General features: G+C 37.4%; 2 protein-coding genes across 4 annotated transcripts in view; both read left to right on the top strand.

Annotated features, from left to right (window-relative positions):
* RABGAP1L (RAB GTPase activating protein 1 like) overlaps positions 1-25,496 on the top strand; it is a 527,154-nt gene that overhangs the window by 193,063 nt on the left and 308,595 nt on the right. The gene's annotated exons all lie outside the window — the stretch shown is intronic.
* On the top strand, positions 6,045-10,320 carry GPR52 (G protein-coupled receptor 52). Its single transcript, XM_007537074.3, has one exon. It carries the CDS (start codon positions 8,170-8,172, stop codon positions 9,253-9,255), a length of 1,086 nt encoding a protein of 361 aa, XP_007537136.1. The 5' UTR covers positions 6,045-8,169; the 3' UTR covers positions 9,256-10,320.

The raw sequence follows: 25,496 nt of genomic DNA, 5'->3' as shown, positions 1-25,496 counted from the left end.
ATAAGCCAGAGCTGAGCAGTGTTCTGATCTTTCTCTCTATATATCTCTCTCTCATTAAAATAAAATAAAATATTTAAAATATGTATATATTTTTATTTTCATGAGAAAAACAGAGAGACCAGAGCACTACTCGAATGTGCCATCTAGCATTGCCAGGGGTTGCTCCTGGGGTATCTGGAGCCTCATCCATGGAGCCTGCTGTGTCGCCACTGTGCTTCCTTTCTGAGCCTTGAAAAAACTGATCTATTTGTTTTAATGAACTTTGTATTTTTAAACTTTTTTCTTCCTGTTTTCCTGTTTTGTTTTTGTCACGAGGGCCTTTTTTTTTTTTAGTGCTTCCTATGTATACGTTTTTACTTTTGTATATCATTTATTTTATAGTTTACTTGTTGGTTGAGACCTCTGGTACAACATATGTAGAGGTGGTAAGATCAGATACCTTGACAGGAGAGATAGTATAATTGTTATGCAAAAAGACTCCCATGCCTGAGGTTTTGAAGTCCCAGATTCAGTATGCCATCCCACCATAAGCCAGAGGTGAGCAGTGCTCTGGTTAAAAAAAAAAAGAGAGAGAGAGAGAGATACCTTGTTTTTTCCAACTCTGTTTTTAAGTATTTTTATTTTAAACTATGGTAAAGATAGAAATGCAGAGAGAGAGAGAGAAGGGGGGGGACCTAGATCACTTGTAAAGCCTCCCTCCTGCAGGTAGGGACTTAGTCCTGGGTCCTTATTCATAGTAACGTGTGTACTTTACCAACTATGCCACCTCCTGGCCCCTGTCTTTTCCCACAGGAAAAAGCACTTGTCATTCCATCACTAAGTATGTAAGTTGTAGGCTTTTCATTGTGTGTTCATTAGAATGAGGAAACCACTAATTTAACATTAATTAAATATGACTAATTGTTAATAAATTATGTCAGTGAAATTAGCAATATAAACTCATTCTCTGTACTGGTGAGGTCCCTAAATCAGTGAATTATATGAAGTGCTGCTTTGAAGGGTTTATTTTGAAGGGTTTATTTTCTCCACCACTTAGAACAAGTTACTGTAATATTGTGTTTGATAGTACATTTAAAATGCATTGACACTGCATTTTGCAAAAGTTGTCATTCTTAAAGTGATAAGTAAATAATCATTATTTCTTGGTAGATATGATCTTTTTTCAAAACCCCAGTAAAATATTCATATTGTACTGAATTTAAGATAGAAGTATAGAGGAATATTATTGCTGTTGATTTGAATAATAGGAAGCTAATTATTCCTTCCTGCAATTTGATCATATATTTTTTAGCCTTATTGTGTAACTTTGTATGTCACACAAGGTACTGCAAGGAACATTGTATATTCTGAGCTTTACAAAAATTGGCTGTTGGTGGTTTTTTTTTTCCAGTTCTCTTATAAGCTGCTCATTATTTTATATTAAAATGATACCAAATGCTTACTTGCCAAGTATCCTATGCCCAACATTAATCAGTTGAGATATGATGAATAGAAAAGCAGATGTTCCTCCCTTTTTAGGGCTTTCAGTCTGTAGTCAGAGATACAAAACTGAATGAAACTGTGATAGTGTGGATTGATTCTAGTCTAGTCTGGGAATTCAAAGAAGGTTTTCCTAAGGAAGTGGTATGTGAACCCTGAAACCTGAAGGTTGCATTTGAATCAATCAGCAGGTATGATGATAAAGGAAACAGCAAGTCCAGGCACCCTGAGATAGAAGGGAACATGGGACTTATGTGTGGGACCAGGAGTGCAAAGAACATTGTCAGTTTTTTTAATATAGTTGATTATTTATATAGTTGACGAGGGGGGACCTCAGGCAGCATAGGAAGATCAGATTGGAAGCCAAAGCAGTGGTCCACACACTGATGATACTTGCTTATTAGCATAATAACAATGGAAACTGAGGTTTAATGTATATACACTTTGAAATATATATTTTATTTATTTTTCAATATTTATTCCCTTTTGTTGCCTTGGTTTTATTGTTATAGTTATTATTAATGTTGTTGTTGTTGGATAGTACAGAGAGAAATGGAGAGAGGAGGGGAAGACAGAGGGAGAGAAAGACACCTTTCTCTCAGACCTGCTTCACCGCCTGTGAAGTGACTCCCCAGCAGGTTGGGAGCTGGGGGCTTGAACTGGGATCCTTATGCTGATCCTTGCGCTTTGCGCCACGTGTGCTCAACCTGCTGTGCTACTGCCTGACTCCCCTATTTTATTTATTTATTTTAGGCAGAGACAGAGAGAAATTGAGAGGGATGGCAACAATAGAGAAGGAGAGAGACAGATACTTTGCACAACTGCTTCGCTGTCAAGCTTTCCCTCCTGCAGGTGGGATTCTATGGACTTGAACTGAGGTTCTGTACATGGTAACATGAGAACTGTCTCTGGTGCACGACTACCTGTGGCCCCCAAATTATATATATATATATATATATTTAAAGCCAATTACTCTTTATTTGTTTAATTTTTTACAACGTAATATCGGTTATGTAGTTCTCTTTGATAATCAATGACTTAAAGTTAATCGTCTTTATCATTGATAACTGATGTCCTCTTGCTTTGCTGTCTAGCCATTACTTAGCTGTTTAATAGTGAAATATTGAGGGATATTAAAGGATATATATATATATATATACATATATCGCACATTTAAGGTACAAATGAAAAATTAAATATCTGAGACATATATTCTCACAAAGTCTAACACAAACACACACATTAGAATTAGTCCTGCAGTAATTTCAAATCATGATTCCTCTTAGCTATTTTCTGATTAGCATTCATTTATTTAGAGAGGGAAGTGGCTGATAATGATGTAATAAGGATGATAGTAATAAAACACCTTGTCCTGCAGAGTAGCAATTATAGAAACCAGACCTTCCACTTTTTGCTCCCCATAAAGACTCCCAGAGAGATAAAGAATATGGAAACTTCTAAGGGGAGAGAAGGGATATGGAACTCTGGTGGTGGGAATTGAATTGTATGGAATACCCCTCTTATCCCACAATCTTGTCAATCATCATTAGATCACTCATAAAAAAAAAAGATACAAGAAAATGAATGACTTGAGGAATGGCTTAACTGGTAGAGTGCTGGACTTGCCTGCCTGAGGTTCTTGGTTCAATCCCCAGTACTTCATGTACTGGAGTCTGCTCTGAGTTGCTTTTTCCCTCTCTGTCTCATGTGAATCTTATGTAATCAATAAAATAAATATTTATTTATTTATTTTATTTATTTATTTATGAGAAACATAGGAAGAGAGAGAAAGAGCTAGACATCACTCCGGTATATGTGCTGCCGGGGATTGAACTCAGGACCTCATGCTTGAGAGTCCAATGCTTTATCCATTGCGCCACCTCCCAGACCACTAAGTAAATATTTTTTAAAAGAAGAAATTAATGTTCATTATAAAATATTTTATGTAATCAGCTCTGTAAATATGTGATATTAATGTCCTTTTTGCTAGTAGTTTCACATTAAAATTAGTTCATCTTATAATAAGATATAAATTGGATGTAAAATAAGGGGCTAGTAGAGATATTTAGTGTCTAAAAATAATATCTTATTAGTACTATTGAATTTTTAAAAATATTTTATTTATTCCCTTTAGCCTTTGTTTTATTATTATAGTTATTGTTGTTGTTATTGATGTTGTTGTTGGCTAGGACAGAGAGAAATGGAGAGAGGAGGGGAAGACAGGGGGGAAAGACACCTGCAGACCTGCTTTACCACCTGTGAAGGTACTCCCTGAAGGTGGGGAGCTGGGGGTTTGAACCGGGGTCCTTACACCGGTCTTTGTGCTTAACCGGCTGCACTATCGCCCAACTCTCAAGTTTTTTTCTTCAAGTTTATGGAAGGAAAGAATGATGCTTAATGGGTCCAGGTCATACTTATTACCATATACCTTCAGAAGCATGTGCAATTATGGATTATTTACAGTATTCTTAGACTTAACCTCTGCCAGTTTGTTTTTTTTTAACTAAATATGTCAGACTAAAGTGATTTAGTTTTTGAGTTTGCCAGCATGAAAAGTTTTGTCATTTTCTTGATTTTAGAAATATGGCAACTTAAAACCTTTTTAAAATGTTTATAGGCTTGAGGTAATTTTGTTTATTGAAGCCATTTTATTTTTTCAGTAGTATTATAGTGGAGCTTATAAGGAATTTGCTACCTGTTTACACTCATATGATTGGTATAACTTTATAAAAATGTAATTTTTATTTTGACTTTATTGTTATTATTGTAAAAGTATGTTAGTTAAATCCAATAACCTTGTTTGATTTTGTTTTGATGCTTTTAGGTATGTCTAAAGTTAAAATGCTTTCTTATAAAACAGAATTTTCTAGCATTTCTTGTGTTAAATTTAAATATTTACTTTTTATTTTATTTTATTATTTTTTGCCTCCAGGGTTATCACTGGGGCTCGGTGCCTGTGCTATGAATCCACTGCATCTGGTGGCGATTTTTTCTGTTTTATTGACTAGGATGGAGAGAAATTGGTAGGAGAGGGGGAGAGAAAGATACCAGCAAACCTGCTTTACCATTTCCTGCAAGTGGGGAGCCGAGGGCTCAAACTGGGGTCCTTGTGTGGATCCTTGTGCTTTGTACTATGTGCACTTAACCGAGTGCACCACCGCCCAACTGCCTACATATTTACTTTTTGAAAATATTTATTTTCAGGGATTAATGGTTTAAAGTCAACAGTAAATACAGCTGGCATATGTGCAGAATTCCTGTTTTCTGAAAACACTCTAACCCTCTGAAATATTTACTTTTATGCTTCAACATATTCAAAGATGATTGACTCCCTTTAGAAATTTTCTGGTAATGAGAAATGTGCTTCAACTCTTCATTTTACTTAGTTCCACAAAGAATTCAGCAATGATACAGTCCTCCTGAAAAGTAGTTGAACATGGAGGAAAGAAGAGGACTTTCTGTTTAGAAATCATTTCTTTTTAAATGGTCCATTTCTAGCCTTCTTAGAGTTCTCCAGACTGCTCTCCATAGGAGTTGGACCAATTTATATTCCTGCCAGCAGTTCAGGAGGGTTCCTGTGCCCTCACAACCTCACCAGCATTTGTTGTTACTGTTCTTTCTGATGTATGGCATTCTCACAGGAGTGAAATAGTATCTCCTTGTTATCTTTGTCATTCTTTGACAATCAGTGATTAGAGCATTTTTCATATGTTTGTTGGCCTTTTGAATCTCTTCTTTGGTGAATACTCTATTTATATTCTTTCCCCATTCTTGGATGGGGCCATTTTTTTTTATTGCTGAGTTTGGTGAGCTCTTTATATATTTAGTTCTAATTCCTTGTAAGAAAAGTATGAACCATATAAAAATATGTTTCAAATAGTGAATGTCTGTAGCACATCAAGCTAAACTGGAAATGATTTTAATCTCTATCAGTAAAGGATCTTACTTTGCTTTCTTCTAACTTGGGAATATGTAGCTCAAGCACCAGGACTCTTTGACTCCTTTTCATATTAAGATTTAAAAAATGTACAAGGCAATTTTTCTCTTTGTTTCTATCTCTACTATTCTGAGCTATATTTAACTTCAACTATTTCCCCAATCAGACTTTAGTATAAAGGTATTCGTTTTAGTGTTTTGTTTGTATAGTTACAATGCACAAATACAAGCAGTTTACTGTGGGCCTGGCAAGGACTAAGGAGACTAGTAATGACTTAACTTCTATTAATCCAACCATAATTATATTTCAGAGGGTGAAAATAGTAACTACAACTTTTGAGTTCATGAAGACTCAGCTGATTTTTAATAATTAACAAGTTTTTTTTTCCCCTGCCAGTGAGCATTAGATTACTGCTGACTTTTAGTGTCATAGTACCTTGTGGTAGTTTCTCTACAGGGTTTAAAGGTGCATCCCAGCCCACCCCTCCACTTCTGTCTTGTATACTACAGATGTTCTAAGGAAAATACTTCTAGAGATTCATGTATGCCATTAATACATTGTAAAGATTGGTCAGTTCCATTGTCTTCCTTTGTCAGTCTTGATCTGAGCTTGCCGAGTAAGTCTATAAGCCTGCATGTGCCTGGCAACTGTTACCTAGTGACAGTTTCAGCTGCAGTAGCCATTGGCTGTGCTGTGGATTGGGGCAGGAGGACCGAGTCACCTTTCTGATGGTGAGTTCTTCTGCATTAGCTCCTGATGAGGAGGAGGAGCAGGGCTCAGACTCAGGTGGAGGCAGCGGTACAGAAAGCTTGTGGAGAATACACTGACAGCATCTTGGGATCTGCATGCATACATCACAGTAAATCAGACTTCAGAATCAAGCAGCCCAGCCTTGAAGCTGATAGAGTGGATATAGGTGAGAAGCACTGCCTTATTCCTATAGCAAGAGAACTATTTTGTGATAAGTGAAACTGGAAATGCACAAGGAAGAATATCCTGTGATTATTATAGAAGAAAAAGGACTTCTCTGAATGACTTGGTGTGGTGCACGAGAAAATAACTTTCAGAAGAATGCTTTCTGTTAAGCTGCTGCATTGTTCCTAAAGGAAATGCTTTTATTTCTAATGCATGCTATTTCTTCAAAAGGTATGACAACAAAGACTGGCAAGAGACTCTTTGATGAAATGCCTATGCTCTATAAAAGACTTTTGATTAATGTTAACCTCGTATCAAAATGACCTTGGAAGTCTTTTGGTTGGATTCTATCCTGCTAGCATTTCAGTATTTCAAACTCTAGGATTAAAACTCATGTGGTTTCTTTAGAAGTATTTTAAGACAAGACCATCATATAATGTATCTAATAGCCCCTGTATTCATTGAGCACTTGCTCAAAATAGAATGCAGAAATAGAAGAGGTATTTTTTTAACATATGGCTGCTATATAAATGCAAATATAACAACCAAGGTGATTTTATACTTTCAGAAGATTTATTAAAATAATTATTTAATATGTTAATCATCTACTGAAAACAAAAAAGAAACAAGCTGTGAAGCCTATAAGAAATACCAAAGTAATGAATAAAGGCAGGATTTCTAGTCAAATAAATTGTTTAAAGTGAATAGGAGAATTTCTATTATTGTTTTTATTTTATATCTATTTACATGCATATGTGAGATACAGGTGTGGTTGTAAAAGTGGGAAATTTTAGAGCTATATATTTTATAATCATACTGTATTTATAAAGAAGTAGCATACCATATAAAGTTATTTTCAGTTATTGGTGCTGAATTGATAGTAGTGGGGACTCATTTTCCTTTGGAAAAGAAAGAAATATAAATTTTATTATTCATCATCATGTCAGTAACTGTAATGGACTACAGTTCTTTTCAACTTTTTCTGAAATCTTTTAAAAAATGCATGTAGAATAAAAACTTTAGAAGTTAGTGTTTTGTTTTTTGTCAGGTGTTAACCCTTTACATTTGATTTTTCTTCCTGGAAATATACTTTTTTCTCATGAACGTTATAGGACAGTTTGGAGTTTATTTTTTTCCTCTGTCCTTCTCCTTTGTGCCCAAATAAAGATGACTCTTTTGGAATTATTAACCTTGATAAGAGAGTGAAGGAGTGTTACTTAGCTTTATAAATAAGTAAAAGAGTATCCCAACAGCATCTAACCCTGAATTGAGCCCCAAAGACACTATGCCACAGAAAAATTTTTTTCTTAGCTTTCCAGCCATATTTATAGTCTTAAATTCTCAAGTAAGGATCCATTTATCATAAAAAGTGAAACAAAACTAGAAGCAATTTAAGACTTTTTCCTCTTTTTTTCCCATAGTTAATCCCTAAGAAACTACCTTTCGAGGTGAACAGCCCCACAGAAGCTTTTCTTTCCATTGCAATAGATTTTCCTTTTACAGATTTAATTTTTTATAGTACAAAGTAATAAGAAATCAGTTTTCTCTAGAAGTGCCTTGTGTCTGCAAAAATTTGTCTGGGAATACTAGAGGAAGATACAGTGACCTTTTTTCACCTCCTTTCTAGCTTTTCCCCTCATTTCCCACCAAGCTAAGGTGTGTCATTGGCGCCCTGTGGTTGATGAAAAGACTTGAGTCCTTCCTCCTCGGGGTTCTCAGACAGTCTTGACACTGTCTCCTGCAACTCATTGGGAGACGCTAGTATGCAGCATCTGACAGATGCCTGGTAGGGCAACTGCTGGCTGTAGCCACACTGAAGGTCCCTTGACCCCCAAGCCATGAATGCCTCCAGGTGGGCAGGAGGGAAGACCCTAAACTCCAGCAGTGGCATCCTGAATATGTCTGAGCGGCATGCCTGCCCTCTTGGGTTTGGCTACTACAGCACAGTAGATGTCTGCATCTTTGAGACAGTTGTCATCGTCCTGCTGACATTTCTCATCATCGCGGGAAATTTAACTGTCATCTTTGTTTTCCACTGTGCTCCTCTCTTGCACCATTACACTACCAGCTACTTCATCCAGACCATGGCCTATGCTGACCTCTTTGTTGGAGTGAGCTGTCTGGTCCCCACTCTGTCCCTTCTTCACTACTCCACAGGTGTGCACGAGTCACTGACCTGCCAGGTGTTTGGATATATCATCTCCGTGCTAAAAAGCGTCTCGATGGCCTGTCTCGCTTGCATAAGTGTGGATCGCTATCTTGCAATAACCAAGCCTCTCTCCTACAATCAACTGGTCACTCCTTGTCGCCTGAGGATTTGTATCACCCTAATCTGGATCTACTCCTGTCTAATTTTCTTGCCTTCCTTCTTCGGCTGGGGGAAACCTGGTTACCATGGTGACATTTTTGAATGGTGTGCCACATCTTGGCTAACCAGTGCCTATTTCACTGGCTTTATTGTCTGTTTACTTTATGCTCCTGCTGCCTTGGTTGTTTGCTTCACCTACTTCCACATTTTCAAAATTTGCCGGCAGCACACCAAAGAGATTAATGACCGCAGGGCCCGGTTCCCAAGCCATGAGGTGAATGCCTCTGGAGAGACAGGACATAGCCCAGACCGACGCTACGCCATGGTTTTGTTCCGGATCACCAGCGTCTTTTACATGCTGTGGCTCCCCTATATCATATATTTTCTTCTTGAAAGCTCCCGAGTCTTGGACAGCCCAACATTGTCCTTCCTAACTACCTGGCTGGCTATTAGTAATAGTTTCTGTAATTGTGTGATATACAGTCTTTCCAACAGTGTTTTCCGGCTAGGCCTCCGTAGGCTGTCCAAAACAATGTGCACATCTTGCATGTGTGAGAGGGACCAGGAAGCACGAGACCACAAGCCTCAGAAGCGGGCTAATTCCTGCTCCATTTGAAGAGAACTTCACAATAAATCAAATATAGCCTGACAGTGATTCTGGGTCATTTTCTTGATTCATTTAGGTTCTTGTCGCTAGAGAAATATTACTTGAATGACCATGAAGTGAAGTAACTAAAGGTCCTTCGCCCCTTCAAGGAAAATAAAACTAAATAAATGAATGTATGAGAGAGTAACTTTATGAAATAATTATATGGTGTGATTGTAAAGGTATAGAAGTAGAAAACATTAAGTACTGAAGATGAAAAGTATCTCAGATCTTCATAGAACCTGAACTAAGCTCCTCTGTGTCTGTCTTTCCATCTAATTGAAATGTTTCCTCTGCCCTTCTCTGTCTTGTTTACTCTTTGTGTGTTTATACAAGTTATTACTTAAATTGCCCTTTCTAGAAAAATGCTACATATCATATATGTGGCAGAGTATAATCTTTTGCATCAAAGTGTACTTTAAACAAGCTAACCTGCAATTCATGTTATCTCTCTGTGGAGAGTGTATAGTGATACTTATATTTTATTACCTGCCCCACAACCCTTTTGCTTAGGATTTATAATCTCCACAGTATACTTTTTCTGCACTGAACAAAAGGAAACAGTGTTTTCTGATTTTCTTCCTCCTCTCTTCCCGAAAACTTACTGTTTTCCCCACTTCTTTATTGTTATTAATCTCTTTCCTTTGGTACCCTAATCCAGAAGTGTCTTAGCTAATTAAAGAATCTACTTTAGAAAGCAATCATAAAGTTAGATAGTTGACTTCACCCAAGAGCAACCTAATCTGTTTGGGAGATTGTTAAATATTTTAATTGCTTTTAGAAACATTTTATCTGGTTCCTTTTAAATTGGTTCATGTGTCCAAAGTGATGTCTGTTTTCTTGTTTTGTTTATTTTTTGTCTTTCTTTAAACATAGCTACAAATAATTCTTATGTAGTTGCAGAGTACTTGCCCAGAAGTGAAGCATTGCACTTAAAAGTATTTGTGTGTAATTTTTGTTTTTAAGTAAAAAGTCTACTGTTGTGCCCAGTAATCATTTGTGTGAAATACATTTATACACACTTTATTTCTTATAGCAAAACAAATGTAAATTATATTATATGATTTGTGCCTAATGTATTTTTAAACCATATATATATACATATATATATATATATATACACACACACACAAATTATTGTTTTTAAGTTATCAGTATGTGGCAAAAACATACAAAACTTCTTTTCAGAGAAAAATACTTCTGTGTAGGTGTTATTGAGGTATTTGTACTAGACTAAGTTGCATTCTTAGTGTTGTTGAGAAAGTATATTTAATTATAATTATTAAATTCAGATTAGGATTGACAGTATTTTCTTTTGTAATAATCAGTTTTCAGATTCAGAGACTATATTATTTTTAGTGTGCTATAAGAAATTGTTTAATGAATTGTCAGGGGTTTAGATGTAGTGAAGTACATTGGGGAATTCACAGTGAAGCAAGTGTGAATGGTAAAACCATAAATTTCCTGCCTGACAGATGCTTTCACATTTACATCACATTCCTGAATATTATCCTTCTCAGCATTTTTGATTTATTTTGTTTATGAGATGCATTTAATGATATGTGCCTATGACCTCACAGTTCCTTTAATAGACATGTTTCCATTTTATTGAAGTGTTCTGAACCTTTATATAGTTTTTAAACATATAAGATAGGTTTAAAAAAGAATGAGTAGTGTTCTATATATCAAAATTGGAGTTAGCTTCAGTTTAATAAAATGTTTACTTAGATAATAATTTACTTGTTTTGAAATCAAATTTTCATTGTTTCATCTTTTTGTGGTTTGGGTTATTTTTGTTTTTTCTTGTTTCCTATTTGGCATGGACCTCTTGGTTAAGATAAAATGCACCTTTTAGACTGATTTGAGGAAAAAAAATTTCAAGGAAATTCACTGTTAATTTTTCAGTTGATATCTGTAGATCATTCAACATTACACACACAAATGTATTATTTGCAAATCAGATTTTGAGGTATTTTGTTTGGAGTATAAATATGGTTAGAAAAGACCTAGTCAGTCTTCTGTACAGAAAACTGGAGGCTCTGTGTAGTCTATTTTTCTCATTTGCCATCTGCCTTTTCTCTGAATAAATAATAATAATGTGCCATTCACTGTTAAGCTTTACATATATTGTGTCATTTAATCTTCATTATAAACTTTTGAGATGGTTACTTTTGAGATGGTTATCATTCCTATGAGGACATTAAGGAAAAGTGATTTTTCCAAGGTCATGCAATTATTCATTCCCAGGGGCTCATTCATACACAGTTGGCCTGGAGCCAAAGTCAGTCTAGTAACCACCTTGCCTGGTACTTTTTTTTTTTTTTAAACCCACAATGTCTTTCAAAACTTAGTAAACTGGTTTATCTACTCCCTGAGTGTTTCTTTTCTCTTAGCTAAACCTTCTGTCTCCATTTACATCTTGCAATATATTTTTTTCCTGTTATCTTACATTGTTTTAAATGGAAGCAGTGATCTGAAACAGCCAAACGTTCCTGTTCCTGTTTATTCTATAATCAAGTAGAAATCCTAGGACATATTATTTATTTGACATTAGATTTGTCCATTTGTTTAATTTTCCTTGAATTCCTTTTTCAAACTGTAAATTTCCTATGAAAAAATTTTTTTAAGAACAAGAATAAAGAAAAGTCTTTACGGTGAGCTAAAATGAAAGCCTCTGTAAAGCAAGTTTTGTTTTAGTCTCTTTCTTAAGATGCTTCTTGTGCAATTGTAGGGCATGCTACTTCTTTTGACTTATTTTTACATTTGCTTATATAAAAATAATACTTTGAAACTGCTCTGTCTTCTTTAGATTAATGTGTTTCATGAATAGAAAACATAACTATTATTCTTGTGCTTATATTGCATTGTGTGTTTATTATCCAGTTTGGGTAGAAATGACAGCCAAACAATATCATAGTTGGCTACTAAAATTTCTGTTATCTTTGAGGCTCTCTCTAAAATTGTATGGGGTTGGCAGGGTAGGTAGCTGATGAGGGTATGAAACATGGGCTGAAATCCTGACCCTCGTAAACTAGCCTTCAGTAAAAATGTTCCAAATCCTGAGCTTATCCATCAGTAAAATACAGACATGTGTACTCATTCGGCTGAGTTGGAGCGCTGTGCTCAGCCTGGCTCCTGATATACAGTACGTGGTGGTAGATTTATTGTCTTTGTAACTGCCATATCTATTGTCATCACAATTTAAAGATTACTAATTTGAATTTAAAATCCTATTATTTAACAGGATCAATTCATTGATCACTAGTTTTCTAAAAATGGCGCTTTTTAAAATTAATCAGTTTTTTTATAGGATAGAGAGAAATTGACAGAGAAAGAGAAAGGGGGAAATGAGAAAGAACAATACCTGTAGTACTGCTTTACCACTTGTGAAGCTCTCCACCCCCCCCCCCCACACACACACACACACAGATAAGGATGAAGGACTTGAACTCAAGTCCTTGCTCATGGTAACAAGTGCCCTCAACCAGGTGTGCCACTACCCCACCCCAATTGTATTAGTTTAGAAAGAAGTTAAGCTGTTTTCATCTTAGAGGATTTTCTTCTCTCTCTCCCCACCCTGGAAGTAATCATTAGATACAAAGCAGATACAGATCTGTGAGCAGCAGATCCAGAAGATTAAAATGTGTGGGCATCTTGGTGTATATCCTAAGACGAGAGCATCCTCTATGTTCTGTGGGACCATCACAGTGCACAGGAGCAGATGTCATTGAGCTAATGTTACATTCCCATGTGGAGGTTCTAATATTTGCTCTTTTTCCTGGGCCAAACTTTAGGATTAAGAAGAATATGTCGATATCAGCATATTCTGTAGCCAAATGTATAGACATTGAAAGAAAAATGACTATGAAAGAAAAGCATAGATTATCTTTTCATTGTTTTAGTAAATGGAAATTTTAGCTAATACTATTTTTGCTTTATAATTTTAAATATTCACAACTTTGTAACATAATAAAAGTAGTTGCCTTTTAAGTGGCACTTATGCTAGACAGAGATATTACTGACCATGCGTGTTGTGTAGCAGTAACTTTGTCTGTGGTAATGTTCTTTTTTTCTTTTTTTTCCTGGGATTTATCTTTTTTTTAAAAATTTTTTATTTAAGAAAGTCTAAGGATAAATTAACTAAACCATAGGGCAGAAGAGGTACAACTCCACACAATTCCCACCACCCAATCTCCATATCCCATCCCCTCACCTGATAGCTTTCCCATTCTCTATCCCTCTGGGAGCATGGACCCAGGGTCATTGAGGGTTGCAGAAGGTAGAAGGTCTGGCTTCTGTAATTGCTTCCCCGCTGAACATGGACGTTGACTGGTCGGTCCATACTCCCAGTCTACCTCTTTTTCCCTAGTAGGCTGGGTCTCTGGGGAAGCACAGCTCCAGGACACATTGGTGGGGTCTTCAGTCCAGGGAAGCCTGGATGGCATCTGGAACCTGGTGGCTGAAAAGAGAGTTAACATACAAAGCCAAACAAATTGTTGAGCAATCATGGACCCAAAAGTTGGAATAGTATACCTGCTTTCAGGTATATATTTTGCACTTGTTTATGGATATGTGTGAACATATGCTCTCTCTCACAGAACCTGGTGTATATCTAGGTTTTGGGACTTTGTTAGAAAGTGATCCACCTGGGATGGAATTAGAGTATGCTATGAAAGAAAAGGGTCTCACCCGAGTAATGAAGCTGAAGGGTTGTCATTCCACACCTGAAGTCTCTGGACACAGTCTGAGCTGAAGCATGTTGGGGTGGCAATCATTGCATTGATTAGGTTGCGATCGGCTGATGCAATATTATTTGATATGGATTGGGAAAGTGGGCCATATCTTAAGATTCCAGGACTGGAAGAAATATAGGCTCTGTAGTGGAGATGTGAGGTTCCTGCTGTCTTAGGGTTCAAAAAGACAATGAATAGTTAATGTTATCATCACATTATTTGGTAATTGGGTTAACTTTGAAAAGTCCTTTTGTTAGGGTTTGCTGTATAGTACCCAGTATCTTGTAAATAGCTGTGCCACTGGTTGCCTCTGATCTACTTGGTCTAGGCTTTTGAGAGAGTCCGCATATCAAATACACCTATATATTAAGAAGACTCAGTCTTTGTTTTAAAAACTTTGAGACATACAATTAATTTGTGTGGTAATGTTCTTAAATGATATATTTGTGGGAACTGGGAGACAGCTTACATGGTAGCACTCACACCTTTCTGTGCTCAGGTACTGGGTTTGAGTCCCTGACTACCATATGGGAATAGTATGCCAAAGGGAAGCCTCACAAGTAGTGACATGATGCTGTAGTGTGTCTTTTCTCTGTGTCTCTCCTCTCTGTGTCTCATTTGGAAAGAAGAGTCCACTGGGAGTGGTAGAATCACGCAGGTGTAAGGCCCCAGTGAAGCCCTGGTGAACATATACATATATATTGACTGGTGGTAAAATGATCTAACATTTTTTCTTTAAGTATAAAATGAAGAGTTTCTTAGTTAATATAAGAAAAATTCCAACTGCAATTTTAAAAAAATATTATTCCATTTTTTTGCCCTTGTTTTTATTTTTGTTGTTGTTGTTGTAGTTATTATTATTGTTGTTATTGATGTCGCTGTTGCCGGATAAGACAGAGAGAAATGGAGAGAGGAGGGGAAGACAGAAAGGGGGAAAGAAAGACAGACACCTGCAGATCTGCTTTACTGCTTGTGAAGCGATTCCCCTGTAGGTGGGGAGCTGGGGGCTCGAACCAGGATCTTTGCACTTTGTGCCATGTGCACTTAACCTGCTGTGCTACCGCCCGACTCCCCCAACTGCAATTTTATCTCTTATGTGTGTGGAGGTAGGACTTGTGCATGTATTATTCCATTACTCTGGGCTTCTTTTTCTTTCAAGACAGGGAAAGATATAGCACCAGAGCTTTCCCTGCTGCCATAGCACCTCCCATGTGGTAATGGAGTTCAAACCTGGGCTGAACGTGTAGTAAAGCATCTGCCTTACCTAATGAGCTGTTTTTTTTCTGTGTCAGTTTTATTTCATTTTTCCAAAAATATTTATTATTTGAGAAAGACAGGCAGACAGCCAGACACACACACACACGCACACGCACAGAGAGAGAGAGAGAGAGAGATACTCTAGATCACTGCTCAATTCTGGCAAATGATGATTCTGATTCTGGGGATTGAACTTGAAATTTCTAGGCCTTCAGGCATATAAGTTTAGTATGCTACACTTTAATATCTCCCTGGCCTGCAATTCTGTCTTTTAATTTGCAAAATAGAAAAGATCATTTTAAATTAACTATATATTGAAGGTGATATTTTGAGATCATAGAGAATTTTAATTTTGTCAATCCTGTTAATTTTTTTGTGTGTTTGTTTCTTAAAAACATTTTCTTAGGGAGTTGGGCAGTTAAGTGCAGTTGGTGCAAAGCGCAAGGACTGGAGTAAGGATCCCAGTTTGAACACCTGCTCCCCACTTGCAAGGGAGTAGCTTCACAAGTGGTGAAGCAGGTCTGCAGGTGTCTGCCTTTCTCTCTCCCTCTCTGTCTTCCCCTCCTCTCTCCATTTTTCTCTGTCCTATCCAGCAGCAATGACACCAATAATAACTACAACAATAAAACAACAAGGGCAACAAAAAAAGGAAATAAATAAATATAAAAAATTAAAAAATGAAATTTATAAAAACATTTTCTTCTCTAAAGAGGGCAATGAATCAGCCTAATCTTTTAAAAAACACTGTAGTCATCTGATCTGTTTTATAAGACATGCAGATTAAATTAGTGTTAGCTATGCATTTTTTAAAAAATATAATAAACGGGAGTCTGGCGTTAGCACAGTGGGTTAAGCACATGTGGCACAAAGCGCCAGGACTGGCTTCAGGATCACAGTTTGAGTACCAGGCTCCCCACCTGTAGGGGAGTCTCCTCACAAGTGGTGAAGCAGGTCTGTAGGTGTCTATTTTTCTCTCCCCCTCCCTGTTTTCCCCTCTTCTCTCCATTTCTCTCTGTCCTATCCAACAACAATAATAACTACAACAATAAATAAATAAATTTAAAAAATGTATTGAACATATTCTTATCTACTTTATCCCTCTCTCTGTCATACATACACCAGAGTGCAATTTTGCTTGAATATATGTCATGCCTGGGGGTAAACCCTAAGCCTCATGTATGCATGAACCACCTTTCTGACCATCATATATATTATTTTAAAAATTATGTTTATATACATTTATTAATTTTTACCACAGCAGATCTGACCAGATCTGGTTTACTGTGGTGCAGGGGACTGAATCTGGGCTTTTGGAACCTCAGGCAAAAGAGTCCCTTTGCATAACCATTATGCTGTCTACTCCTACTTAAAATTTAATATGATTTTTATTAGTTATTTAATGATTTGCAACATTATAAGATTATAGGATATTCTTTCCCTCCACTGCTTCTCCTTTATTTACATTATCTATATTCCACATAAGAACAAAACCATCCAGTAGTTGTCATTTACCATTACAAATGTTTGTAAGTAAAACCTTTTTTTATTTTCTAGTTTATGCATCAGCTGAATGTTGTAAATAAAAAGAAAAGGGCTTTGACTGTGGCGCATAATGGATTCAGGTGAGGGACAGCTGGGAGTAGGTTTAAACAAATCAAGGTGTTATTAGGGTGGTACAGAGGCATGGGACATATATTTTAGGTACTGAAATATAAGCAGTTATCAGCAGGGATTAATAATACATTAAGCCCATAAAGTCCATGAGTTAGTTATCAAAAGTTCAGTCCCATGAGATAACAATTATCAGCCGAGGTGTAGGCTACTTATGGCTGTAGAGGAATCTTAGAGTTTACTGGCTAGCAGAGTCACATGTGTTCAGTTCCCAGGAGAAGTAGCCATGTCAGGTGAGATGGGTCTGACAGGAGAAGAAGCAACACTTAAAGAGAGATGAGCTGACTTCTGGCTAGCTGTGCTTTTTTTTTTTTCCCTCCCTCCTCCTCCAGGATTATTGCTGGGGTTGGGTGCCTGCACTACAAATCCACTGCTCCTGAAAGCTATTTTTTCCCTTTTGTTGCCCTTGTTTATCATTATTGTTATTATTATTGTTATTGCTGTCGTTGAAGAAGGGGGAAAGAAAGATAGACACCTGCAGACCTGCTTCACCACTTGTGAAGTGACCCTTCTGCAGGGAGGGAGCCAGGGGCTTCAACTGGGATCCTTGCACCAGTCCTTGCTCTTAACCCACTGCGCTACCACCTGGCCAGTGCTTTTGGGTCCAACCATAATGCTTTGTGCATTTGCACAGTCCAGATCCACCCACAGCCCATTATGCATTTGCGCAGATCACTGTATACTCTATCACCAGGGCTGACATGAGCTGAGTGCTATGGTCAGTTGGTATATGGCATCACCACAGCTGAATATAAATTAATTTTACTGAGTCATCTGAAACATTTATTCTCTTAAATATTAAGATTTCTATTGCTGGGCTAGCATGGGGGTGCCTCTTTCCAGGTGCATACTCTCTGGGTTGGCGAGAACTCGACTGGAGCCAACATGGGCTGCTACTCACTCAGTGACACAGGGGAGATGGCTTGGGAACCAAACACGTGGTGGTGAGGCAATGCAATTCTTTATTGATCAGAGAGCGAACGCTTTTAAAGGACAGACCCAGAAGTGGCAACTTGGAAATGGAAATTGCTAGGAAAGGGTGGAAAAAGGGGGCTGGGAAGGTAGAAACTTCCTTAGCAACTGTTGCAAGGGTTTTTAACTGGTAGGATTAATACTACCTGGCAGGCAGGGAGGGTCTTGAGGGTAGAAATAAGATAGATCAAAGGAATGGAATGGGTGGGGATCTTTCAGGCAAAACAATGATTATGTAGATAGGCCATAGTATCAGGAATGCAGGGTGGTTTGTGAGCCCTGCCGAGCTCAACCACATCCTCACAATTTCCCGACATCTATGATAAATTAGGACTTATTAAAAAGGTTTGCAAGTTGAATCTCTGTAAAGAATTAAATATATATATATATATATATATATATATATATATGTTTATATTTCACAGTGACAAATCAGGACAGTAACTACTGGTTGCATTTTATGTACAGAGCATAAATTGTGGTTTTGTAATACTTCTGGGCCTTTTTTTAGTCTAGAGAGTTAAGTTTTTGAATTGTAGAAAGCTAACAAGAGGTATTCTCCTTTCCTCCTCCTTCTCTTCTCCCCTCCTTTGTCCTTTTCTCTTCCTTTTTCCTCTTTTTGTTTCTAGGGCTTCATTGTTCCAGCCAACTTTTTCAGATAGATAGGAAGAGATGGAAAAAGGAAGAGACACCATAGCATCAAAACTTTCCCCAGTGGTATGGGAGCTATGACTCAAACTGGCATACATGGCAAAACAGATGCCTTTCAGATGAGCTATCACCCCAGGCAGATTAATTTCCAGAATTTGAGGGAGAGATTGCAGAAATTTTAGGAACAGTACAAAAGACTGAAGATGATACCCTTTAAAGATGGACTGGCCTAAATGTTTAGCCAGGTGTTTGGAGGCTACAGTCTCAGAGGATGCCTTGGGATATTTGAGAAGTAACTAAAGTGAAAAAAGAGGAAATGTTTTGTTGTTGTTAGGATTTTTTTTTTCTTATTGGGAGAATTAATGATTTATTGTTGACAGTAAAATACAGTAGTTTATACATATGCAAAGTTTCTCAGTTTTCCACATAACAACCTAACCCCTCCCCCGCATCCTCCTCTGCCATCACGTTCCAGGACCTGAACATTCTCCCCACCCCGGAGTCCTTTACTTTGGCACAATACACCAACTCCAGTCCAAGTTCTGCTTTGCGTTTTCCTAAGAAGAGGAAATGTTTGATGTTCATCATAGTGCAAAAGCATTGTGTGGAGAAATGCTCAAGAACTTTGAGATACAGCCTATTAAAAATAAAATATTTTTTGGTATGAATCAGATCTGATGATGTTGAAATCATTAGTTTAACTGTGAAGTATAAGCTTTGAGAATAGACAAGAATATTGGCATGAGCAGTTGTAATTAGAAGGACAGTGCACAGGACATGTTCTTTCAATATAGGCATCGTTGTAGACTACTTTTTAGACTGTCTAAAATACCTGTCGCCTGGCTATTAGTACGTCTCTATGTATTGAGGCTTTTTTCATCTGTTTTTATTTTTAAAAGATTTATCTGTGTGTGGGGGTGGGGCAGGCCAGAACACTTAGCAACTCTGGCATATAGTGGTGCCAGAGATTGCATCTGGGGATGGGGACCCTGAGTCCCCTCAGTTGAATCAGGATCTTAAGTCATGAAAGGTCTGGTGTGCTATCTCCCTAGCCCTATTAAGGCTTTTTAAAAGACAGATTGCATTTTAATTTGTCTGTCTCTCAAGTCAGTAAAACCAATATTTTTATTAATATAATTATTTATTCATTTGTGGGGGGGTAGTGCACCTGATTAAACACACATTATCATGTGCAGGGACCTGGGTTCAAGCCCCTGCTCCTCACCTGCACAATGGAAGCTTCACAAGAGGTGAAGCAGGCCTGCAGTTGTCTCTTTCTCTCTCTCCCTCTCTCTCTCTCTCTCTCCACTCCCCTCTCAATTTTTGTCTGTCTTATAAAATATAATAGAAAGGAAAAATAAAAAAATAAACTAAAAAATTACTTATTCATTTGTTCTTAAAGTATTAGGCTATTACTGTGCTTTAAGGACTACATATATTAATTTTATGCAAGATGTTTCTTCTAAGGAGAGGCATTCTAAGTCCTGCTATATTGATTTGTTTTTTTAGACATGTTGACATTTTTAGTATGCTTTATATTATCAGAACACAATTTCCTATTAAAAAAGACAGAAAAGTCATTTGTTTTTATGTTCATAGAAAGAATAAATGAGTGAAGGCCTTTTTGATGAGATTAGACTCAATCTTTTTTTTTTTTTTACAGCAGTAAATCTTCATTACAAATGAATATACCTCAACTTGCCACTTGTGTTGATTTTTTTTCAATCAATTTTAGTTGTACAATTTTGGTAATGACACCTAACATTTGCCTCTCACTTTTCCTTATTATTACCTCATTGAAAGTCACAGATTGATTTTCTGGGTTCCATTTTCAAATGGTTAACTTATAAAGATGCTATATAGTTTCTTAGAATATAACTACTTCTCTTCCTCCTCCTCCTCCTCTTCCCCCTTTTCCCCCTCCTGTTCCTTCTCCTCCCCCTTCCCCTCTTCCTCTTCCTCCCCTTTTCTGTCTTCCTCATCCTTCTCTGTCTCTTAGTTGAGCTTGGGCCTGCATATGTACTATTTCACTGTTCCTGGTCCACTTGTTTCATTTAGATAACTTAATGTAACTTTCCTCAATGCCATAGTATATTTCATGTGGTGCTGGTGCTCAGACACAACCTCTAACATGGCAAGGTACACCCTCTACCTGATGAGCTATCTCTCCTGTTTTTCATTTGTTTATCTTAAAGATTTTGTTAATTTTCATGAGACCTACAGAGACTAGAGAACTGTACAGCTCTTGCATATGACAGTGCTGGGGAGTGAACCTGGGACCAATGGACCTTCTGGAACTCTGGGGCCTTAAGCCTGCAAGTATACTGTGCTACTGATGAGCTTCTACATTTTAGTATTATTGTAACCTTATGACCTTGTTGAGAACACAGTTATCAACTGTTTCAATACTCAGAGCTATACTTTGGAGAAAAAGCTCAATTAAATTTTATCCAGATTGGAAGACTGACCTCTGCCACATTGAGGGAAGCTTCCATGCTGTAGTGTCTCTGCCTCTGTCTCTTTCTCTCTCGCTGCCTTTCTGTCTCTATCTTTTTTAACAAATGAACTTTTGGGACTGTTGTTGGAATTGGGCCTAGTGTTCTCTGACCCAGGATGCTCTTATGGAGCCCAATGAGACCAGCTGTTACTGTGCTTAGCCAGAATGCCAGGTGCAGCTCAAGATACACATAACTGTCTCCACAGTAGGGTCTCACTATCTTTACAGTGAACTTTACGACTTTCATTTATGAACTATTATTTAGCAGACCTTTCCTTGATTGGAAAGTCAATTTATTAAAATTAGTGGTAAGACCTTATAGTCATCCCTGTAAATTTTAACTTATTAGCCCTCACTTCTAATAAACTGATCTTTTTTGAATCTTATTATAGATTTGAAAAGCTTACCTTTTCTGCTATTTTTCAAAGTAGTAATAATATAAGCAGAAGAGTACCAAGAAAAAAACTTAGCAAAAAGTTTTTAAAGTTGATTTTGTTTGATTAGTTCATTTAATATGACCATATATCTACCTTTAACCATAATGTATTATATCTAGTTTCTGTTTTCCCTTCTTTTTCAAAATTTATTTATTTATTTTCCCTTTTGTTGCCCTTGTTGTTTTTATTGTTATAGTTGTTATTGATGTTGTCATAGTTGGATAGGGCAGAAAGAAATGGAGAGAGAAGGGGAAGACAGAGAGGGGGAGAAAAAGACAGACACCTGCAGACCTGCTTCACCACCTGTGAAGTATAACTTTCTTCATTCAAAACGAGCCGTGAGCTAGCCTTTAAGATGATTTTGAAAAACTCAACACCAAACAATACTATCCAGGTCTATTTCTAGAATAATATTTATTTGAGATTTTAAAATGAAGATGGTAATTCTTGAGTCCTATGACATGAATTTGTTTTAGATGTTCAAAACCTTGCTCCTTTTTTTATGTTAAATCAGGAAAGCACAAAGAACATTTCACCTGAGTGATGAAAATATTACAAATATAATGAATTATGATGGGGAAAGAAAAACATTAATTACATTTAAATATATATGGCTTAGTCTCTGATTTTTGTCATACAGTCAGGACATTTACATTGTTTCACTCTATGGAATATTTTCAAATAATTGAAGACAGATCATTTTTTCAGGTCTCCAAAATACTACTAAATCTAAATCCCCTGCAATCAAAATGATAGTACTAGACAATTTACTTTCTCTAAAAATCAAGATCAATAGATAAAGCTAGCCAGTAATGTCTCCTTTTATTTTCCAACAACATGACATCCCCTTGATAACCTGCGACACCTCACTCAGTGTTTCCAACTCATACAGGCAAAACTATAGTAAAAGAATATTTAGTGGTTTTGGGCATTTCTGCACTGTCATAATTCTCCCCAGTCCCTGTATGCCAAGATTCCATATAGTTTTCTACACTGTTCTTCTATCCTATCCTAACTTTCTGACTTTCATGGTTTACTGAAAGTTACAGGTTGCTAACTTAACTCCCTTGGTTGATGAGCTCAACAAATGGGGTAGGGTGGAGGGGTGGGGTAGATAGTATAATGTTTATGCAATGGGACTTTCTTGCCTGAGGTTCCAAAGTCCCAGGTTCAATCCACCATAAACTAGAGTTGAGCAGTGCTCTGGTAAGAAGGAAAGGAAAGGAAAGGAAAGGAAAGGAAAGGAAAGGAAAGGAAAGGAAAGGAAAGGAAAGGAAAGGAAAGGAAAGGAAAGGAAAGGAAATCCCTGCAATCAATCTTGTTATCTATCCTCAGTTCTTTAATGGTCTTTTTCTTTTCTTTTTTTTCCCTACCTCTTACTTGAATAAACTCACTTTCTTTTTGTGATGCATGGTGGAGTAACCCATGATGTTGTATGTAAATATGTCTTGTAATTCTCATCATTTTATTTTATACATGAACACTTTTGCTGTCTCCTTGAGAATTCCTAACTCAGAGGTTTTTAAAAAAAATTAATTTTAGATTCCCCTAGTGCCTATTCACACATTAGGTAGTTAATGATGCTCCATTAAAATGAATGAATTCATTAAGTATTTTCTTGAAAATGGTGTATTCACTTTGTAAAGTGTCACTTTGCTGTTTTAATTTCTAATGGTTAGTTTGTGCAAACCACATTTCATCTTCAGCTAGATTGTCACTCTTTTAAAACATTCTTTGTCTACTTCCCTCCCAACATAATAGAAGCACTTTAATTGACTAAAGAAAATCTCACTGGGAAATGTTAGGTATGTAGGAACTATTGTATTTTACTGTCAACTGTAAATGTTAATCCCCCAGTAAAGAAGTAAAAAAAAAAAACAAACCACCCAATATCAGAAAAAAAGAAAGAAAACCCATAAAAATGTCATACTGATTACTTTTCTCCTTATTTCTCTTAAAAATGTTCCAATGATGTGAGAGTCAAGCAGTAGTACAGCAGGTTAAGCGCACATGGTGCAAAGCCCAAGGACTGAGTAAGGACCCCAGTTCAAATCCCTGGCTCCCTACCTGCAGGGGAGTCTCCTTCACAGGTGGTGAAGCAGGTCTGCAGGTGTCTATCTTTCTCTCTCCCTCTGCCTTCCCCTCTTCTCTCCATTTCTCTCTGTCCTATCCTACAATGACAACTACAACAATAAATAAATATTTTAAGAAAAAAGGAATTGCTTAAAAAAATTTTTCCCCAATGTTGACAACTAACAATTAAGAGTACTTGTCTAGGGAGTCGGGCCGTAGCACAAGGACCGGCATAAGGATCCCGGTTCGAACCCCAGCTCCCTACCTGCAGGGGAGTTGCTTCACAGGCGGTGAAGCAGGTCTGCAGGTGTCTATCTTTCTCTCCTCCTCTCTGTCTTCCCCTCCTCTCTCCATTTCTCTCTGTCCTATCCAACAACGACAACAACAACAATAATAACTACAACAATAAAACAACAAGGGCGATTCGACTTCCGGAGGCGGAGCTACGAGCAGCAGATCGCTTTCTCTCCTCTCCTCTCCTCTCCCGGATCAACTAGGAATACCAAAGGAGACCACCCGGACCAAAACAAGACAGGACTAGAATGACCACAGAAACCCAGTAAATCACCCGTGAGTACAAACATGCGTGGCTGGTGACAGAGAGGAGAGAGGGGCCTAAGGAGAGATTAAGTGACTGCTAACAGTTCGACAGTTTGTCAGTGGAGACACCACCTCCAGTCTGCTCCACCAACAAGGGGACAGCTGAAGGGAGGAAAGGACTCCCCAGAGACTCACCAAGTACAACTCTGAGTCTCCATTGCTACTACCCTCAGAATCTGGAGCAGCAACAGGGAGGGACACCAGGGCACAGAGATCTAACGGGGAAACTCAGGAGAAGACCTATACCTCGGTGGCATAGCTGAAGGGCTGTGAAAGTCTCTTTGCATAACCACTGGATTATCTCTGCCACACCCTGCTTTATCTCTTGGTCAGGAGTCATTGATTAAGCCAAGAAGCCTATTGATAGTTTAAAAGCCCTCAGGCTACCATAGCCTACAGGGGAAAAAAAAAGGCTTTTACACCACTGAACTCCAACTTAGGGATTGAAAAAACTGTTAACTTATATAAAATGGTTAAAACAACAAGAAAAAATATTGGAGACTCGAACCAGGACAAGAGTCCAGCTAAAAGTCCTCCAGAGGGCGAAGCACAAAACAACGAGTTCAACATCCAAACATTAGCTAAGGAAATAATAACAGGAGTGAGTAAAGAATTTGAAAAAATTGTAATCAGAAATGTAGGAACAACAAATGAGAATATGGAAGAAAATTCTAATTATCTCATGGTTATTAGAGAGCTGAAAGCTGAAATTGCTGAGCTAAAAAGGCAACTAGCTGAACAAGTTATCAGAGCTGAAACAGTATCAGAGCAGGGCAACAAAATAGATGAACTCCAGAAAGCAGTAGAGGGCAGAGAGAATAGAATCAATGAGGCTGAAGACAGAATTAGCAAGATTGAGGATGAATTAGAGACAACTAAAGAAGAAGTAAGAGATCTCAAAAAGAGATTAAGAAATGCTGAAAACAACAACAGAGTCCTATGGGATGACTTCAAAAGAAACAATATACGCATTATTGGCTTACCAGAGGAAGAAAGAGAAGGGGAGGAAGAAAGCGTTCTCCAGGCCATAATAGCTGAAAATTTCTCTAGTCTAGACAACACCAAAGACATAAAGATTCAAGAAGCCCAGAGGGTCCCAAACAGAATTAACCCAGACCTAAAGACACCAAGACATGTCATACTTAGATTGGAAAGGAATAAGGATAAAGAAAGGATCCTCAAGGCTGCAAGAGAAAAACAAAGAGTCACCTACAAAGGAAAACCCATAAGATTAGCAGCAGACTTCTCCATACAAACACTACAGGCCAGAAGAGAATGGCAAGATATCTATCGAGTGCTCAATGAGAAAGGCTTTCAGCC

Source organism: Erinaceus europaeus, chromosome 9 (assembly GCF_950295315.1).
Source record: "Erinaceus europaeus chromosome 9, mEriEur2.1, whole genome shotgun sequence".
In the NCBI taxonomy this organism is placed as follows: Eukaryota; Metazoa; Chordata; class Mammalia; order Eulipotyphla; family Erinaceidae; genus Erinaceus; species Erinaceus europaeus.
The sequence above is the reverse complement of the archived record's forward strand: the minus strand, read 5'-3'. Positions and strand labels throughout refer to the sequence as shown.

What these genes read in the sequence shown, in the direction of transcription:
- GPR52 (XM_007537074.3), top strand. Translation starts at nt 8,170, where the DNA reads ATGAATGCCTCCAGGTGGGCAGGAGGGAAGACCCTAAACTCCAGCAGT.